The sequence below is a fragment of the Peromyscus eremicus genome, chromosome 8a (genome assembly GCF_949786415.1).
Source record: "Peromyscus eremicus chromosome 8a, PerEre_H2_v1, whole genome shotgun sequence".
Classification (NCBI taxonomy): domain Eukaryota; kingdom Metazoa; phylum Chordata; class Mammalia; order Rodentia; family Cricetidae; genus Peromyscus; species Peromyscus eremicus.
In genome coordinates, this window is record NC_081423.1 from 60,703,690 (window position 1) to 60,723,090 (window position 19,401).

The window sequence follows — 19,401 nt, forward strand, 5'->3', positions numbered from 1 at the left end:
TTTGTGAATGTGTATGAGCTTTGCGTGTCTAAAGATGAGAGGACTTTAGAGAATCAGTTCTCTTTCTACTATGTGAATCCAGAAGATTAAATTCAGGTCATCAGATGGGCAACAAGTGTCTTTACTCACAAGACCATCTTGCCACCCCTGTAGAACAAACATTTTCTTTAAAAATAAAAACATAGAAAAAAAAAAAAAACTCACTGCCTTGTTAAGCGTGAATCTGACTTTGATCCCCAGAACCCACTCTAAGAAAAAAAACTGGGTATGGTAACATGCATTTGTAATCTAGACTAGAGCCAACTAGTCTACCCTACTTGGGTAGCTCCCAGACTAGGACACCCTATTTCAAAAAACATGGTAGGGGGGTAGAGAAATTGTTTAGTAGTTAAGAGTGCTTGGAGCTGGAGTTAAGTTCCCAACACTCACATTAAGTGGCACACAATCACTTGTAACTCCAGTTCCAAGAGTCTAATGCAAACTTCTGGCCTCTGAAGACATCACATGAAAGTATCACACTCTCTCTCTCTCTCTCTCTCTCTCTCTCTCTCTCTCTCTCTCTCTCACACACACACACACACACACACACACACACACACACACACACACACACAGAGTTTTAGAAATTATTTTTTTTAAATAAACATGTCTTCTTTAATTTAAAAAACAAAAAAGGGCTGGATAGGTGGCACAGTGGTGAGGAGTGCTGACCACTCTCACAGAGGACCCAAGTTCAATTCCATAACGGCAGCTAATAATCATGTATAACTCCAGTTCCATGAGATCCATACCTTTTCTGGCCTCCACAGGTACCAGGCACATATGGTATACATAAATGCATGCAGGCAAAACACCCATATACAGAAAATAAAAATAAAATTAAAACAACAAAGACTGTTCCTAAGGTAGTCCTCTAGTCTCTACACACATAAAGATGTACCTGAAAACACACACACACACACACACACACACACACACACACACACACACGGGTGGGAGACAGATGTTTATCTTTTCAGTATATAAAAGGAAAGAAAGGCTGTCACATAAGAAAGTAGTATGATCCTATAACTAAAACCTATTAAAGTTATATACCAATTTAATTTAGAATTATAAGCAGGAAGAATCTAAAATTTTATAGGACATGGGGATATAGATAAGCTCAGTGGGTAAGTCATTTGCCACCAAGCTTGGTAACCTGGATTCAACCCTGAGACTCACATTCTGGAAAGAGAAAACAAGACTCCTGCAAGTTGCCCATTGACCTCAATGGCCCTTCTGCCAACAAAATAAATGTAAGAAAGTTTTTTTTGTATGTGGGGGTTTGGGGGGGGGGTTTGGTTTTTCGAGCCAGGGTTTCTCTGTGTAGCTTTTCCATCTTTCCTGGAACTCACTCTGTCTCACTCTGTAGCCCAGGCTGGCCTCGAACTCACAGAGATCCACCTGCCTCTGCCTCCCGAGTGCTGGGATTAAAGGCGTGCGCCACCACCGCCCGGCAAGAAAATATTTTTTAACTTCAATTATTTTATATAACATTAAAAGAACTATCAGGATAAAATATAAACTCAGCAGGGCGGTGGTGGCGCACGCCTTTAATCCCAGCACTCGGGAGGCAGAGCCAGGCGGATCTCTGAGTTCGAGGCCAGCCTGGGCTACCAAGTGAGTTCCAGGAAAGGCGCAAAGCTACACAGAGAAACCCTGTCTCGAAAAACCAAAAAAATAAAATAAAATAAAATAAAATAAACTCAAGACTTGATATTGGGAAAACATTTGATAATTCATATTTTATTCTAGTTGTTTTGAGACCAGGTTTCTCTATGTAGCCCTGGCTGTACTGGAGAATGCTATGTAGACCTAGTGGGCCTCAAACTCAAGAGATCCATCTGTCTCTGACTCCTGGGTGCTTGGATCAAAGGTGTGCACTACCTTACATAAACTTAAATGCTGAAAGTTTAGGAAGGGTTACTTCCAAATCTTCTCAACAGTAAAGAAAGCCAACACTTATAAAATCAAAATTAGAAAAGTTAAGTGTTCAACATGACAAATCATATCTATAAGGTTTGGAGTGTGTTTTTGCTGTTTTTTTATTCTGTTTTTTACAGTCTCTAAAAATCTGTAAGATAGACAAGACTTGAATTCACTAATATATCCTATGCTGGCCTCATACTAGAAATGTTCCTGCCTCAGTTTCCTGAGTTCTGATGTTGAGGTGTTTATAACCATGGCTGGCTTTACCTTATACCATATTTACCTATCAATCTATCTGCTTTAGGCAACTTCTCTAAGCAAAGATAGACTTACTTCGTATGCCTGGAGATTTGCTTATTCTGGACATTTCATTTAAAAGGAACCACATGTGGTCTTTTGTGATGATACTTTACAAAATATTTTGAAATTCATGAGTAATGATGTTGAATATTTTTTATAAGCTTTATTTATTATCCATCTGTAATTTTCTTTGGAAAATTTTTAATTCAAGTATTTATAATATTCATGTTCTAAACTATGCATCTTTATTATTGAGTTCTAAGAGTTCTCTATATAGTCTAGACAGAAGGCTATTTAAAATACAAAGCCACAGACCTGAGATTGGGAGTGGAGAGATGGCTCAGTGGTTAAAAACATTTGTTGCTCCTCTAGAGGTCTTCAGTTTGATTACAAGTACTCATATTGGGTGTTTCACAACCAGCTGTTAACTCTAGCTTCAGAGAATTTGGGCCCTCTTCCGGCCTCTGAAAATACCCTCACACTTGTGGCATACACACATAAAAATTCAAAAATACTAGCCGGGCGGTGGTGGCGCACGCCTTTAATCCCAGCACTCGGGAGGCAGAGGCAGGCGGATCAATGTGAGTTCAAGGCCAGCCTGGTCTACAGAGTGAGATCCAGGAAAGGCACAAAGCTACACAGAGAAACCCTGTCTCGAAGAAAAAAAAAAAAAATTCAAAAATACTAAAAAAAATTTTTTTTTGAGATACATTCTCATTATGCAGCCCTGGCTGGCCTGAACTCTCTAAGTAGATCAGACTGGCCCAAATTCATAGAGATACACCTGTCTCTGACTCCTAAGTGCTGAGATTAAAAGTGTCTGCCCCATATACAGCTTTAAAACAACAAATAACCAATACAGGTAGAGAATGGTTTGAAGCCATCCTGATCCTTACAGTGAGAGCCAGGAAAGCCAGGGCTACAAAGAAAGACCCTGTCTAAACAACAACAAAACATGTTCAATGTCAATGGTTATTAGAATAACAGGCATTTTCACAAAGGTAAAGAAATTAAAAAGTCTTTACTGTTAGTGGGAATGGAAACAGTAGCTGCTGGACTTACAGTTAGAATAGTCCTCAAAAATTTAAAGATAGAATTGTCATAGATATCTGCAATTATACTCTTAAAGTATGTACATACATACTCAAAACTGAAAAGTGGACTTGTGCGCTAAACCCAATATCCCAAAGTCTGGCCATTTCTATCAACTGGTTAGGTATTTTGAACTAAAATGTAGGCTCTGAACCTTGATCTTTCTGACCTATGGTGTTTGGGTCTTCCTCTCTTTCTCACCTGGCTTTCTCTAAAAGTCTGCAATTGTATGCCATTCTTAGTAGCATATTCCATCTAGCTAGGATGTGAACCATTTCTTCTTTTCTTTCTTTTTTCTTTTCTTTTCTTTTTTTTTTTTTTTTTTTTTTTGGTTTTTCGGAGACAGGGTTTCTCTGTGTAGTTTTGGTGCCTGTCCTGGATCTCGCTCTGTAGACCAGGCTGGCCTCGAACTCACGGAGATCCTCCTGGCTCTGCCTCCTGAGTGCTGGAATTAAAGGCGTGAGCCACCACTGCCCGGCGTGAACCATTTCTTTTGTCCAGCACATCTATGATGCAAACTCTACCCACCCATAAGTGACTTAGAGCATCCTGATAATTTGTCATGGTTATCTAAGTCCTTGTGTTCAAACATTCATAAATTTACACAGTAACAGTACCAAACTGTGAGAGTAATGAGATAATGGCAATCTTGACATGACAAAGAGAAGACTGTTTCCTTCGAAGAAAAAAGTATGAAAATAAGCCAGGAACTTAGGAGACAGAAGCAGGCAGATCTCTGTAAGTTCAAGGCCATCCTGATCTACACTGAAAGTTGCAGGGTAGCCAGGGCATCACAGAGAAATACTGTCTTACAACAAGGTGACAAAAGGGGCTGGGGAGATGTTCACTGGTTATAGCACCTACAACACAAGAAATCACAAGGAGCATAGAGAGTAGCCGAGTATGGATTCCCCAGAAAACCAACACCATACTGGGTAGATTTAATGGTCCACCTAATTCCAACTCTGGAAGGAGACAGGATCACTGGAGCAAGCTAGCTAACAAGAATAGTCCTGAGAGTGAGGCTCTGGGTAAATCCTGCTTAGACAAATGAGGTAGAAGAGGAATCTAGGATTGATTCCCAACATGCTGATGACTATCCATGTCCTCACACATGTAAAAACATGCAAAACACACATACACACACACACACACAGTAAAAAGAAAAATATGATAATGAAAATTTTAACTTGGGGCCTGGAGAGAGACATCAATGGATAAGAACTCTTACTATTATTGTAAGACCCAGGTTTGGTTCCCAGCACCCACATCAGAAAGCTGACAACCACCTAGAACTCCAGGACCAGAGGATCTGATACCCTCTTCTGGCCTACATGGGCACCTGCATGTACATGGTACATATGAACTCATGAAAACAGGGACAATATGTATGCGCACACACACACACACTTTAAAAAACAATAAATAAATCTTTTTTTTAAAAAGATTTCTTTATTTATTATATATACACACACTGGAAGAGGGCACCAGATCTCATCATAGATGGTTGTGACTCACCATGTGGTTCCTGGGAATTGAACTCAGAACCTCTGGAAGAGCAACCAATGCCCTTAACCTCTGAGCCATTTCTCCAGCTCCCTCAATAAATAAATCTTTAAGAAAAAGCTATGTTAGCCAGGCATTGTGGCACATGCCTTTAATCTCAGCACTCGGGAAACAGAGGCAGGCCGATCTCTGTGAGTTTAAAGCCAGCCTAGACTACATAGTGAATTCTAGGACAGCCAGGGCTTTGTAAAGAGACCTTGTCTCAAAAATCACAACAACAAAAAGCTATGTTGATGCTGCTAAAACTTTACAGTAAGAATAAGATTCTATTTATAAAATTATAGAGAAAGGGGGCTGGAGAGATGGCTCAGAGGTTAAGAGAACTAGCTGTTCTTCCAGAGGACCTGGGTTCAATTCCTAGCACCCACATGGCAGCTCACAACTGTCTATAACTCCAGTTCCAAGGAATCCAACACCCTCACACAGACACACATGCAGGCAAAACATCAATGTACATTTTAAAAAATTATAAAGAAGGAAGTGAAATGTATGCTAGTTTTGGTGCCACACCTCAAAATGCAAAAACTGTGGCCATAGAACATGGAAAGTATTTAGTTAAGACATTAAATTACAAGGTTCAGTATTATCTTCGGTTTCAAGTATGGGGAGGGGGATTCTAGAATACACACTCTGAGATCAGATGAAAGCTGTATAGGGAAGTTCTAAATTTTATCTTTTCCTCAGAAGGTTCAATAATTTTATTTTATAAAATGAACTTGTTATAGAGAAAAGGCATACAAATTATTAATGTGCACACACAGAAGCCATACACAAAGTAAAAAAACTCAAAAGAATGGCCATATGGTTGACCAGGAAATAGCACTCTACTCTACAGAATGAGGCTCCGAAAGCTTCTCAGGATGATGACAGCAAGCAGGCTATGGGACGCTGAGGAGACTACAGTGAGGAGACTACAGTGAGGAGACTACAGTGAGGAGACTACAGTGAGGAGACTACAGTGAGGCAAGCAACACTGTCCTAAACTGACAAGTCCTTCAAGGACAGCATCTCAGAGACATTCCCATGTCTGCAGAATAACTAACACCAATCTTGCCAGAAGATATATTTAGGGTGGTATATTTTTATTTCCCAAAATTACTATCTTGGTAAAATATTTGGAATTTTGTCCTTGATTGCAAGCAACCTCCAGAACAACTACACTAGTGAATGATAAAACAGCGTTTTTTATTTACAGTGAACCTCTCTCAACCACACCTGAGGTGTTTCGAGGAAAGAACCTAGACTATCACAGGATTACAGAGAATGATGGTTCTCAGGGAAACCAATCTTAAGCCAGAGAATTGGAACTGGCATTACATACCCAACTCTTACCTTGGGGGAAGGGAGAGTAGCTGAAGGTGAAGTTAATCACCAACAGCCAATAACTTACTAATCACGTTATATAACAAATAACCACCCCAAAGGACTGGGGACTGTGAGGAATATGAGAACAAACATCTAATGGCCAAGAAACTGACATACCTTAACTCCATGTGGACAAAAGCTCCTGTTCCAAAGAGGATTCTAGGGCTCAGTCTATGTATCTTTTCACTGTATCACTTAAAATACAATCTTAAATGAGTTTCACTTAATAATTACACCCAAAAAAAAGGGCTGGAAGATCCCAATTCCATAGTTAATGGAAGCATAAGCTAGAGGTTTTTTTTGTTTTATTTTGTTTTGTTTTTTGCTTTGGTGCTTTGCCTGCATATATGTTTATGTGAGGGTGACAGATCTTGGCATTATGGACAGTTGTTAGCTGCCACGTGGGTGCTGGGAATTGAACCCAGGTCCTCTAGAAGAGCAGTCAGTGCTCTTTTTTTTTTTTAATCTCTTTATTCGTTCTACCTGCATGTATGCCTGCATGCCAGAAGAGGGCACCAGATCTCATTACAGTTGGTTGTGATCCACCATGTGGATGCTGGGAATTGAACTCAGGACCTCTGGAAGAGCAGTCAGTGCTCTAAACCTCTGAGCCATCTCTCCAGCCCAGGCTAGAGCTTTTAACTGGCATCTCAAAATGGGAGGCATTCTTATGGGACTGGGCTGAGATGGCATTATCTCTAGGTAGTTTTGCAATGGAATTGAATTAGAGGACAATCAAGTGATGTCAGCTGCAAAAAGTCATTCCTTGCATAATGCATGTAGACGTGTGGTATAAAAAGCAGTGAGAGGCCGGGCGGTGGTGGCTCACGCCTTTAATCCCAGCACTTGGGAGGCAGAGCCAGGCGGATCTCTGTGAGTTCGAGGCCAGCCTGGGCTACCAAGTGAGTTCCAGGAGAGGCGCAAAGCTACACAGAGAAACCCTGTCTCGAAAAACCAAAAAAAAAAAAAAAAAAAAAAAAAAGCAGTGAGAGAGCAGGGTTTGTTTTCCTACTCAGCAAATTCCTTATCTCTTTTAACATTTTTCACTCCAACATCTCTGACATCAAGCCTTTAACTCACAAAATATACTGCTCCAAAGCTCCCATGGCCGATTTCTCTGAGATCTGTGAAGAGCTTTTCCGGATCTTCTTTGAAGAAGAGCTCTGCAATTTCAGGGTCCTTTAGACTGCCTGCTCTGTTAGTTGATGGCATCCTGCTGAGCAGTCAGCTGTCTGATTCTAATTTTATACTGCTATCCCAATGCTTGGTTCATCTGTATGAATAAAGCCACACTGGCATAAACTAGGAAAAGAAAAAAGAAAAAAAAAAGTTAAAAGTTGCTAAGAATAATTAAAAGATCATTTGCAGTCATTATCTACAAAATTGTATCAGATCTAGAATGTTAGTGAATAGTGAAGTCTTCTATTGCATTAGTTCCTAAGCTCATCAAAATCACCTGTGGCACTTTAAAAGCAAAGCAATCTACAACACAGTCCATTTCAATGTTAGTTTCATCTTTAAATCGTGGGAGACTTTCTACTACTTAATCCAATTTTGATGAAACAAGAGGAAGAAACAATTAACATACTATTAAAAACATATATACTAAGGCACATACATAATTAAAGGCACATGTCTTTAATCCCAGCACTTGTGAGGCAGTGGCAGAAAGATCTCTGTGAGTTCCAGGCTAGCTAAGGCTACCTACTAAGACACAGGCTTAATAAATCAAACAGGCGTTGGAGAGACAGCTCATTAGTTAAGTACATGTACTGCTCTTCCAGAGAACCTGCACTGACTACTAGCACCAACACTAGGCAACTTACAACTTCCTTAATTCCATCTTCAAAGACCTAATATCCTCCTCTGGTTTGTGCCGCGCGCGCGCGCGCGCGCGCGCGCACACACACACACACACACACACACAAACACGTGTGTACACACACACACACCACATACACATAACTTTAAAAAGTAACAAGATAAAACTTAACACCCCCACACACATACACACAATCACAATAGCCCAAAATTGGGCTACTTGAAGGGTTTTTCTTACAACAAGAAAGCCCTTACCAATGTTTTCATATATAAAAAACACAAAAAAATGTAATTCAGACACTTTATCACAGTGCATTAATCAAATCTGGAGCCAGACGGTGGTGGCACATGCCTTTAATACCAACACTCAGGAGGCAGAAGCAGGCGGATCTCTGTGAGTTCAAGGCCAGCCTGGTCTACAAAGCTAGTTCCAGGAAAGGCTCCAAAGCTACACAGAGAAACCCTGTCTCGAAAAACCAAAACAACAATCAAAACAACAACAACAACAAAAAGAATGAGGGCCAGTGCGATGTCTCAGTGGGTAAAAAGGCTTTGCCCCTCAAGTTTGTTTGTTTTTCGAGACAGGGTTTCTCTGTGTAGCTTTGCGCCTGTCCTGGATCTCACTCTGTAGACCAGGCTGGCCTTGAACTCAGAGAGATCTGCCTGCCGAGTGCTGGGATTAAAGGCGTGTACCACCACTGCCTGGCTGCCCCTCAAGTCTGATGACCACAGTTCAATCCCAGGAGACTAAAAGGGGCAGATGCAGAAGCTTCTAAGATGTTCTATAAGGGAGAAGAAGCAACTCCCAAAAGTTGTCCTCTGACCTTTACACAGTAAGTACATGCTCACACTCATATCTGTATCTATCTCTGTCTCTATCACATACACAAATTAAAATTAAAGAAAAAAATACAAAATAAAGTCTGAATTTAGCAGACACCTGGTTTTTAATAAACTTAATTCACATAATTAACATATTAAAATATAGTTGTTATCATCTGATTCCTTCCATAAGTAGACTTAGAAAGAACCAGAGATTCCTTGGTGGTTCTGCTACCAACTCCTTTATATAAGATTATCTGATGTTTAAAAATGGTTGCCCTAATTAAGAGGCTTAAGAACAAGAGTTCTGGAATAAAACTGGCTAGATATAAATCCCAACACTATTCATAAACTGTCTCCTTTTTTTAAAGTACAAAACAAAAACAACCTACTTTATACAGTGGTTATGAGGGTTAAATGAGTTACCATGTGTAATCTCAGAATACTCTATACCATAGTAAGCATAATAACAAATGTCAGTTATCAAGACAGGGTTTCTACGTATAGCTTTGCCCCTTTCCTGGAAATCACTCTGTAGCCCAGACTGGCTTCGAACTCATAGAGATCCGCCTGCCTCTGCCACCCAAGTGCTGGAACACGTGTGTGTGTGTGTGTGTGTGTGTGTGTGTGTGTGTGTATCCCAGGCATCTCAAACTCATGGCAGTCCTCTTGACTCAGTCTTCTGAGTAGAGGGGTTACAGGCAAGTACCATTATACTCAATACATCCAAAGCCAGTTGTGGTGCACATGCCTATACTTCCAGCACTCAGAAGGATAAAGACAGGAAGGTAAGAAACTCAAGTTCATCCTCAGTTACACAGCAAGCTTGAGGACACCACCACCAAACCACACATACCATCTTTTTTTTTTTTTTTTTTTTTTTTTTTTTTTTTGAGACAGGGTCTTACTGTATAGCCCTGGGTGGCCTAAAACTTGCTATGTAAACCAGATTGGCCTCGAAAAGACACTTGTCTCCCAAATCTGGCATTACAATCTTCTAAAAAGGCTAGAAGAAGCTGGAGAGATGATTCAGTGACCCAGAGTTCATACTACTCTAGCAGAGGACCTTAATTCACTTCCAACATCCACATCAGGTGGCTCACAAATGCCTTTAACTCCAGATCCAGAGTTATCTGACACCCTCTTCTGGCCTCCATGGGCTCTTGCACACATGTGGTATACATATCCTCACACAGGCTCACAACATAAACATACATATAAATAAAACAAATATTTCAAAACTATATAACTTACTTTAAAAATCTAAAATATGAGTTTTTACAATTAAATAACTTCACATGTCCCTAACACAGTCAGGTAATTAAGCAGATAAGCCAAAAAGCAACAGACTTAGAAGATAATCAGAAAACATTCTGTATTACTTAAAGAATGTTTCTTGAGTCAACAGTAATGATTTCACAGTATTTCATCTTTTATGAATCTCCAAATTTTCATAAAAGGGACATTATTGGCCCTAAGCAACTGATTTAATATTACAAGGCCTATAAGTCAAGATTCAGGCCTAGAAACAGCCAACCGAAGTCAAATGCTTAGTCCCTCTAGAGAAAAAAAAGGGGGGGGGGCTCTTTTATATACAAAATTGGCAGAGAGAGTACCACCTACTGTATCTTTTCCTCAACATATGGATATACAAAGAAACATGCATATTAATAATTGCAATATTAAATACAACCAAGAACAGTCATAAACAGGATGAACACATGACCTTACACTTAACCTATAAATAATTTGACAGCTAATTCAACCTTATAAACCTGATTATTTTAAGTTTAGGGTTGGAATTAAGAGATTATTTGGCTCTAAAAGGTCAAATACCTTTTCTTAAAAAATCACAAGATCAATTAATGTTGAGAAATATGCTATTAATACTCTGAACAATATGCCTAATATTTCAAATAGAAATGAAGGACAAAGATGAGAAACAAAGATACTACTATTCAAAGCATCACTGGGTCAGAATTGATGTTGCTTGCCTGAAATACTAGCCCTTGAGCAAGAGGATCACAAGCTGGAGGCTAACTTACAGCAAATCCAAGTTAAACACACATACATACACACACACACACACACACACACACACACACAAAATCACTAAGTTCTTGGCAACAAGGACAGGTATAGGGGTAGGTATCATAAAAACTTTAACTGGTGTATTGATAAAGATAAATATACTATCTTTTAAAAACAAGGTACAGAAGTATAAATAATAATCATTTATATAAAAATAGAAGATAAATATCCATACATAGATGATCTATGGAAGAAAATAGAATTTATTTAAGGAATCCTTTCTACCTTCCAAATATTTATCCTATAAATGCCATGTACTACTTCCATTTTTTAAGTTTTATTTATTATTAATGTATACGAAATGTATGTAAGAGTGCAGGCAGGCAAGGAAGGCAGACATGTGCTATAGACAGTATGGAGATCAGAGGACAACTTCAGGGATCAATTTTCTCCTTCAATCCTGGGCACCAAGGATCAAACTTGTCAGGGTTGTGTGGCAAACACACTTAGCCACTGTCCCTCTCCTTCTTCATCTCCTTCCCTCCCTCCCTCTCTCTCTCACAAGTATTTTTGTTTGTTTTTTGTTTTGTTTTGTTTTGTTTTTGTTTTTCGAGACAGGGTTTCTCTGTGTAGCTTTGTGCCTTTTCCTGGAACTCACTTGGTAGCCCAGGCTGGCCTCGAACTCACAGAGATCCGGCTGGCTCTGCCTCCCGAGTGCTGGGATTAAAGGCGTGCACCACCACCACCCGGCTTTTTGTTTGTTTTTAATAAACACTTAAAATCCATGTAATTAAGACTTAAAGTTGAGACGGGAAGGATGGTTCAACAGATAAAAACACTAGCTGCCAAATCTGACAACCTGAGTTCAATCCACAGGACCCACTTGGTGGAAAAAGAGAACCTACTTCTAGAAGTTGTCCTCTGACTTCCATATGTGCCATAGCGTACGTGGCCACATCCCACCTTACAAATAAATAAATATTTAAAAAAGACTCAAAACTGGAGTGTTAGCATTAGAAATTAGTTCAAAATGCCAACGGAGAAGAGGGGACAGTGAAACTGCTCAGCATGTAAAACCACTTGCCCATTAAAAAAAAAGAAAGAAAGAAAGAAAGAAAGAAAGAAAAGAAAAAGCCAGGTGGTAGTGGCGCTCGTCTTTAATCCCAGCACTCGGGAGGCAAAGCCAGGCGGATTTCTGTGAGTTCAAGGCCAGCCTGGTCTACAGAGTGAGTTCCAGGATAGGCTCCAAAGCTACACAGAGAAACCTGTCTCAAAAAACCATTTAAAAACAAAAACAAAACAAAAAAAAAACCTTGCTGGACAAGACTGACATTCTGAGTTCAATCCCCAGAACCCAGATAAAAGTGGAAGAAGCCAGGAAGTGGTGGCGCACATCTTTAATCCCAGAGCTCGGAAGTCAGAGGCAGGTGGATCTCTTGAGTTCAAGGCCAGCCTGGTCTACAAAGTGAGTTCCAGGACAGCTAGAGCTGTTACACAGAGAAATCCTGTCTCAAAAAACAAAAATGCCAATTTACATCTCGATGTTTATTCAATATATGTATAAAATATTCTATCCTGTGGTGGCATACACCTGTAAAGCTAGCCCCGGATAGCTGAGGGAAGAAGATGGAGAGTTTTAAGCCAGCCTGGGCTACATAGTGAGATCCTGCTTCAAAAAAAAATAAATAAATAAATAAAACAGGAAGAGGGAGGAAGGAGGAGGAAAGAGAGAGGAGAGAAGAGGGGAGGGGATATTGAGGAAAGAGAAAAATGGGAGAGGGAAAGAGAGCAGGAGAGGAAGAGAGGACGAAGGGAAAGGAGAAATGGAGGAAGAGAAAAGAAAGGGAGATGGAGAAGAAGAAAAAGAAGGAAAGGAGCCACAGTGCATTCTTGAGAGCATGAGTTCATTCTTGGGCAGTCTGCTCAGTCTCTCTCTCTGTCTGTCTTCTTCCCTCCTTTCACTTTTACCAATGTCCCTGCTTAAATCTATATTAAAACTAAAACTTCTTTACACTCCAACCTTGAACTAATGTTTTAAACTAAATCTCAAATTTTTAACATGCTACGCAAGAGCTAGGAAATAGCTCGCTATATATATCTGGTGTACGCTCCCCCCGCCCTCTTCCCCCATTCTTTTTCTCTCTTACTTTTGAAAATTACAAGATTATGCAATTTAAATTTGGGCTTAAGTAATTTCCCAAAGCAACCTCACATTTAACAGTACAAGTTTAATTCGGTTTAAAATACCGTTACTTAATACTAACATTTATCATTTTACCAAACATGAAAATTTGCACAATAAGACTATAGCACCAAGCACACACACCTGTAATTCTAGCACTCAGGAACTAGAGGCAGGACAGTTAGGAAGGAGTTCAAGGTCATCTTTAGCTACACAATGAAGCCAACTTATAATGATAAGTTATATGGGGGTGTTTATTCAATAGTGGGCTTTTGACAGGACCTCATGTAGTCAAGGGTGGTCTAGAACTCCTGCCTCCCCAATGCTAGGATTACAGGAATGTGCCATCACATTTGGCAGAGTAGTAGGGAGTGGGAGACAGACTGCAGTTCACTGTGTAGTCCTAGCTGGTCTGGAACTTGCTTTGTAGACCAGGCTGGCCTTGCAGTTGAACTCAGAGATCACCCTGTCTCGGTCTCCCTGGGGGAGAAAGACATGTTTTTAAGATATATATGAGAGAGCGCTGGAGGAGGAGATGTTTCTGGAAATAAACATGTTTTACATTTGCCTCCAGAGAAAGGGTTGATTTTATTACCCTTTAGTTAAATGTACAACCTCCAGAACTGCACTAGCACTCTATTTACTAGCGGTATAATATTGGGCTAGTTACTTAATCTTTTTATGGTCCAGCTCCTCGTCTGCACAATAGATCAGTATTTAGTGTTGTCTCATAAATTACTGCTGACTGGTATTCTATTACGTGGTTATAATAATGGTATTTTTCTAGAAAAGTTATACATCACTATTATCTGTTGCTGGTAAACTAGAAAGATAAACATTCTAAATCATACTATCCTAGTTAATAATGGTTAAATAGCACAGTTAAGACAACAGCCTCCCATCTTCTATTATTCAACACTGTCTAGAAGTACTAGCTTTGTTAACAATTTATGATAATACATAAAGCATTTCTATAAGCCAAGAACCAAAAATAAATAAGTTCCATGAATGACATTTCATAGAAGAACTATAAATAATCAGTAAACTGAAAAAATATATACTTGTTGAAGCTTGAGCTTCATATGAGATTCTGTCTAATATTAAAAAAAAAAAAACATTTAAGAAAGAAAGAAATAGGGGGCTAGAGAGACGTCTCAGAGGTTAAGAGCACACTGACTGCTCTTCCAGAGGTCCTGAGTTCAATTCCCAGCAACCACATAGTGGCTCACAACCATCTGTAATGAGATCTGGTGCCCTCTTCTGGTGTGCAGGCAGAACACTTTATTTTTAAAAAAAAAAGGAAAGAAAAGAAAGAAACCTGGGCAAGCCTTTAATCCTAGTACTCAAAAGGCAGAGGTAGGCAGATCTCTGAGTTCCAGAACACCCAGGGCTACATAGAGACCTTATCTCAAAGCAAACCAACAACAATAAATAAATGTTAATTAAGTAATCCATTAAAGAAAAACTCACAGGTACCATCTTCCAAGGAACAAGATATCTTGTTTCAGCAGGACTGAAGTCCTGTTCCTCTTGCCTGCCTTAGCCTCTCCAGTGCTAAGATTACAAGAGTACTCTGTCACACACATACACACCCTTCATTCCTGGCTGTCTGATCACTTCTAAAACATTGTACAGGAAGTTCTAGCCAGGGCAATTAGTAAAGAAAAATAAACAAAAGGCATACAGATTATAAAGCAAGAAGTGGGACCATAATCACAAATGATACAATTTTATTTAAGAGGCAATCCTAAACAATCAACGACAAAAAAATTTTAGGATAAATAAATGAATTCAATATAAGCTAGCAAGTAATAACCTTCAGGGCTGTTTGTAGTTGCAATGACTAATCTTGATTGTCAACTTGACTGCTTTTTATTTTATCTTACTATTTTTACTGTGTGTGTGTGTGTGTGTGTGTGTGTGTGTGTGTGTCCGTCCCTGTCCCTTGGAGGCCAGAGGAGTAGGATCACCTAGAGCTGGAGCTACCTATGTTTGTGAGCCAGCTGATGTGGGTGCTCTGGAAGAGCAGTATATGCTCTTAACCACAGAGCCATCTCTCAAGCTCAACTGACTGCTTTTGAATCAACTAAAACCTAAACTGCTGGGTACTCCTGTTTTTTTGGTTTTTGAGACAGGTTTCTCTGTGTAACAGCCCTGGTTGCCCTGAAACTCACTCTGTAGACCAGGCTGGCCTCGAACTCACTGAGATCCACCTGGTTCTGCCTCCCGAGTGTTGGGATTAAAGGCGTGCGCCACCACTGCCTGGCTATGAGTTCCCTTTTATCACCCTCCCTCTCTCATTCTATCAGTTCTGTTCCTTTTGAGAACCCTGACAAGTACAGTAATCTATTATTACTTATATTATTATTATTATTATTATTATTATTACTGTTGGATATAATATATATATGTATGTATGTATGTATTGCCTATGAGTACAGGCATGCAAACCATGACAAGACATGTGTGGAGGTCAGAGGACAACCTTCAGAAGTTGGTTCTCTTCCATGAGAGTTACCAGGCTTGTGCAGTACTTTTACAATGAGCCATCTCAAAGGCCCATCTAGTCTTATTCTCTCCAGTTCTCCTGTCCACGTTCTTGCTTGCTACATTAATATTTATACAGTGTAAAATAAGGTAAGGAAATGCTTAAAGAGGAATCACAGAATTATTACTTGTGGGGTTTTTTGTTTTGTTTTTTTTAAAGATGGAGTTTCACTGCTGCCCTAGCTGACCTAAAACTCACTATGTAGACCAAGCTGAACTCAGACTCACAGATATCATCCCTGCCCCTACTGCCTGAGCATTGAGATTAAAGGATGGACGGACCATCAAGCCCAGCCAATTGTTGTTGATGAGAGGATGTTATATCCCCCAGAACCAGAATTACAAGCAGTTGAGCCGCAGGTACTGTGAACTGAATTATGGTCCTCTCCAATAGCTGCAAGTGCTCTTAACCACTAAATCATCTCTCCAGACCCTGGCTGATCACTTTTGATACAAGGAATCACATCAGAAAAAAACTATTTTCATCACTTCACAAAGTTTTCACGGCCCTTGATCCAATTTCTGGGCTGCCTCAAAAGTCTCAAAGAAAATAAACAAAACAGCTGATAAAAAGAGTTTGCTTCTGAGGAAGGATACTGAGGAATGGAGTGGTGTAAAAAGAATGTAACTGGATCAAGGCAGGTAGGAGGACAGTGGTGGAGTGCTTGTAAGGCCTTGGATTCAAACCCAAAACAAAAAGAGAGGTGGAGACAATTTGCTTTTCTCCCTGGTTCCTAGGAAGGAGATATTACTAAATCCTCAAAATATGGGGGCAGGACACTGATGGCTTTTTTTTTTTTTCCCCTGAGACAGGTTTTCTCTGTGTGGTTTTGGTCCCTGTCCTGGATCTCACTCTGTAGACCAGGCTGGCCTCAAACTCACAGAGATCCACCTGGCTCTGCTGGGATTAAAGGCGCCACCACCGGCCGCTGGCCACTCTTTCGTTGGTCCCAGCACCCATACGACAGTTCACAACTGTAACTCCAGTTCCAGGGCATCTGGCATCCTCACACAGACATAAAAGCATGCAAAACCCCAATATACATAAAAAGTAAACAAACTTTAAAAAAAAAATTTTAAATCCTTAAAATATTCTACACAATAGGAATTTCTTTGTTGTTCTGGAGGCTAATCTACAACCAAAGATTAACCGGTCATTACTTATAAATCAATATACTGAAACCTCAATAAAAACTGTCCACCAAAGCACTAGTGAATTTCCTGGTTGATTGGGATGATGATTACTAACCAACGACTGAAGATAACAGACATCTATGTTTGGAATCCTCCCAGACCTTGTCCTTTAACCCAGCACTTAGGGGGCAGAGGAGGATCTCTTGAGTTTGAGGCCAATCTGGTCTACCAAGTGAGTTCCAGGACAGCCAGGACTACACAGAGAAACCCTGTCCCTGTCTCAGGGAAAACAACAACAACTAGATAGATAGATAGATAGATAGATAGATAGATAGATAAATAGGTAGGTAGGTAGGTAGGTAGGTAGGTAGATTACAAGAGCTGAAGAGACAAAGAGCACAGTAGTTAACAGCGCTGACTGCTCTTCAAGAGAACCCAGACTTAATTTTCAGCACCCACATGGTGACTCACAACTGTCTTTAACTCCATTTCCAGATGATCAGACACCTTCTGGCCTCCTCAGACACCGCACACACGTGGTACACAGACATACATGCAGGCAAAACACACATATTAAAATGAAAAGATAATATTAGAGGAAAAATAAAGACAAATTGACACAATACACAAATTGATAAATGAAATGCAAGATTAGTGACTATCAGGGGAGAAGGAGAACAGAGACAACATGGGAGTATTTGTGCCTAAATATTGAACCTGCTGTTAGAAAATGGGGGGTTGGAGAAATGGCTCGGCGGTTAAGAGCACTGGCTGCTCTTCTAGGGAACCTGGGTTCAATTCCCAGCACCCACATGGCAGCTCACAACTGTCTGTAACTCTAGCTCCAGGGATCCAACACCCTCACACAGACATATAAGCAGGCAAAGCACCAGTGCACATAAAGTAAAAATAAATTACTTTAAAAAAAGAAAGAAAAGGCTTTGGACAAAAATATGCTTTGGCTGCACAGCCCTCTGAATGAACTAAATGTAAATATTTAACTTGGGAACTGGGAATGTAGCTCAGCAGTAGTGAACACTTTGCCTAACAAGTGCAAAGCCCTAGATTCCATCCCCAACACCACAATCAAGTCAATTTAAAAGTGTGTGTACACACACACACACACACACACACACACACAGGAAGGAGAGACGATTGAAGACAAGGCCTGAATCACGTTAAGCATATGTATGTGTGTGTGTGTATATACATATATATACAAATGTGCTTATATATATGTATATAGAGAGAGAACATATTATATATCCATACACCTAAACTGATGATCCCATCCCTCCCTACCCCTCCTTATCTCTTTCTTAGACAAAGTCTCTAGCCCAGACTGGCCTAAAATTCCCTATATAGCCAAGAATGACCTTGAACTTCTGAACTCCCTGCCTCTACCTCTTGAGTGCTAGAATTACAGATATGTCCCAACACATCTTATTTATTCAATGCTGGAGATCTAAGCACTCTACAAACTGAACTATATAGCCCCGTTCTTAAATGGTAAGATCTTTTTTTTTTTTTTTTTGGTTTTTCGAGACAGGGTTTCTCTGTGTAGCTTTGCGCCTTTTCCTGGAACTCACTTGGTAGCCCAGGCTGGCCTCGAACTCACAGAGATCCGCCTGGCTCTGCCTCCCGAGTGCTGGGATTAAAGGCGTGCGCCACCACCACCACCCGGCCTGGTAAGATCTTCTTTGTTTAATATATAAATATATGTCTTGGTGTGTATATGCATGAGGAGAGGAGGCTATATAGAGAGGCCAGAGGAGGGCATCAGATCCCTTTGTAGTTACAGGCGGCTGTGAGCTTCCTGATGTAGGCTGTGAGAATCAAATTCAGGTCCTCTCAAAGAGCAACAAGCAATTTTAACCATCTCGAGCCATCTCCCCAACACAAATTTTAATTTTTTTTTCAGGGTTTCTTTGTGTAGCCCTGGATGTCCTAGAACTCACTCTGTAGACCAGCCTGGCCTTGAACTCAAGAGATTCACCTGCCTCTGCCTCCCAAAGGCATGTGTCACCACCACTTGACTCAAATTTTAAGTTCTTAAAAGTTCATTTTAATTAGAGACAGAAACATTTTGTTTTAGACACCTTTTTTTTGTTTTTAAGATTTATTTTGTGAAGTATTTTGCCTGAGTGTTAAGTATGTGTACCATGTGTGTGCCTGGTGTCCCTAGAGATCAGAAGCATGGGTGGGATCCCCTGGAACTGGAGTTACATATGGTTGTGAGCTGCCTTGTGGGTGCTGGGAACCAAATCCACATCCTCAAAAGAGCACTGAACATCTCTCCAGCCCCTCTTCCAATTTCTTATTTCTCCTTTGTTAAACACATCAGAGTAAATCTAACTAAAAGTTTTGTTTGGTCAAGATCATTACTATGAATAACAATGACATCTCTCATGTCTTATCTTTGAACCTCAAGTGTTTCATCTGTCATTTTTTGCAAGATAGTATTTTTTTCAGTCACAGATACCTTGAAAATATAAATTATGAATTCTTACCCTGAACTGCTCCTGTGTACAAACTTAACATATTGCATGAATCTCAAGGAGTTAACAGATCTA

General features: G+C 40.0%; 1 protein-coding gene across 1 annotated transcript in view; it reads right to left on the reverse strand.

The window, feature by feature from the left end:
* Taok1 (TAO kinase 1) overlaps positions 1-19,401 on the reverse strand; it is a 92,273-nt gene that overhangs the window by 53,724 nt on the left and 19,148 nt on the right. Inside the window, exon 2 of the mRNA XM_059271261.1 lies at positions 7,372-7,593. Within this exon, the coding sequence (XP_059127244.1) occupies positions 7,372-7,503 (132 nt within the window). The 5' untranslated portion in view covers positions 7,504-7,593. The remainder of the gene's footprint in view (positions 1-7,371; positions 7,594-19,401) is intronic.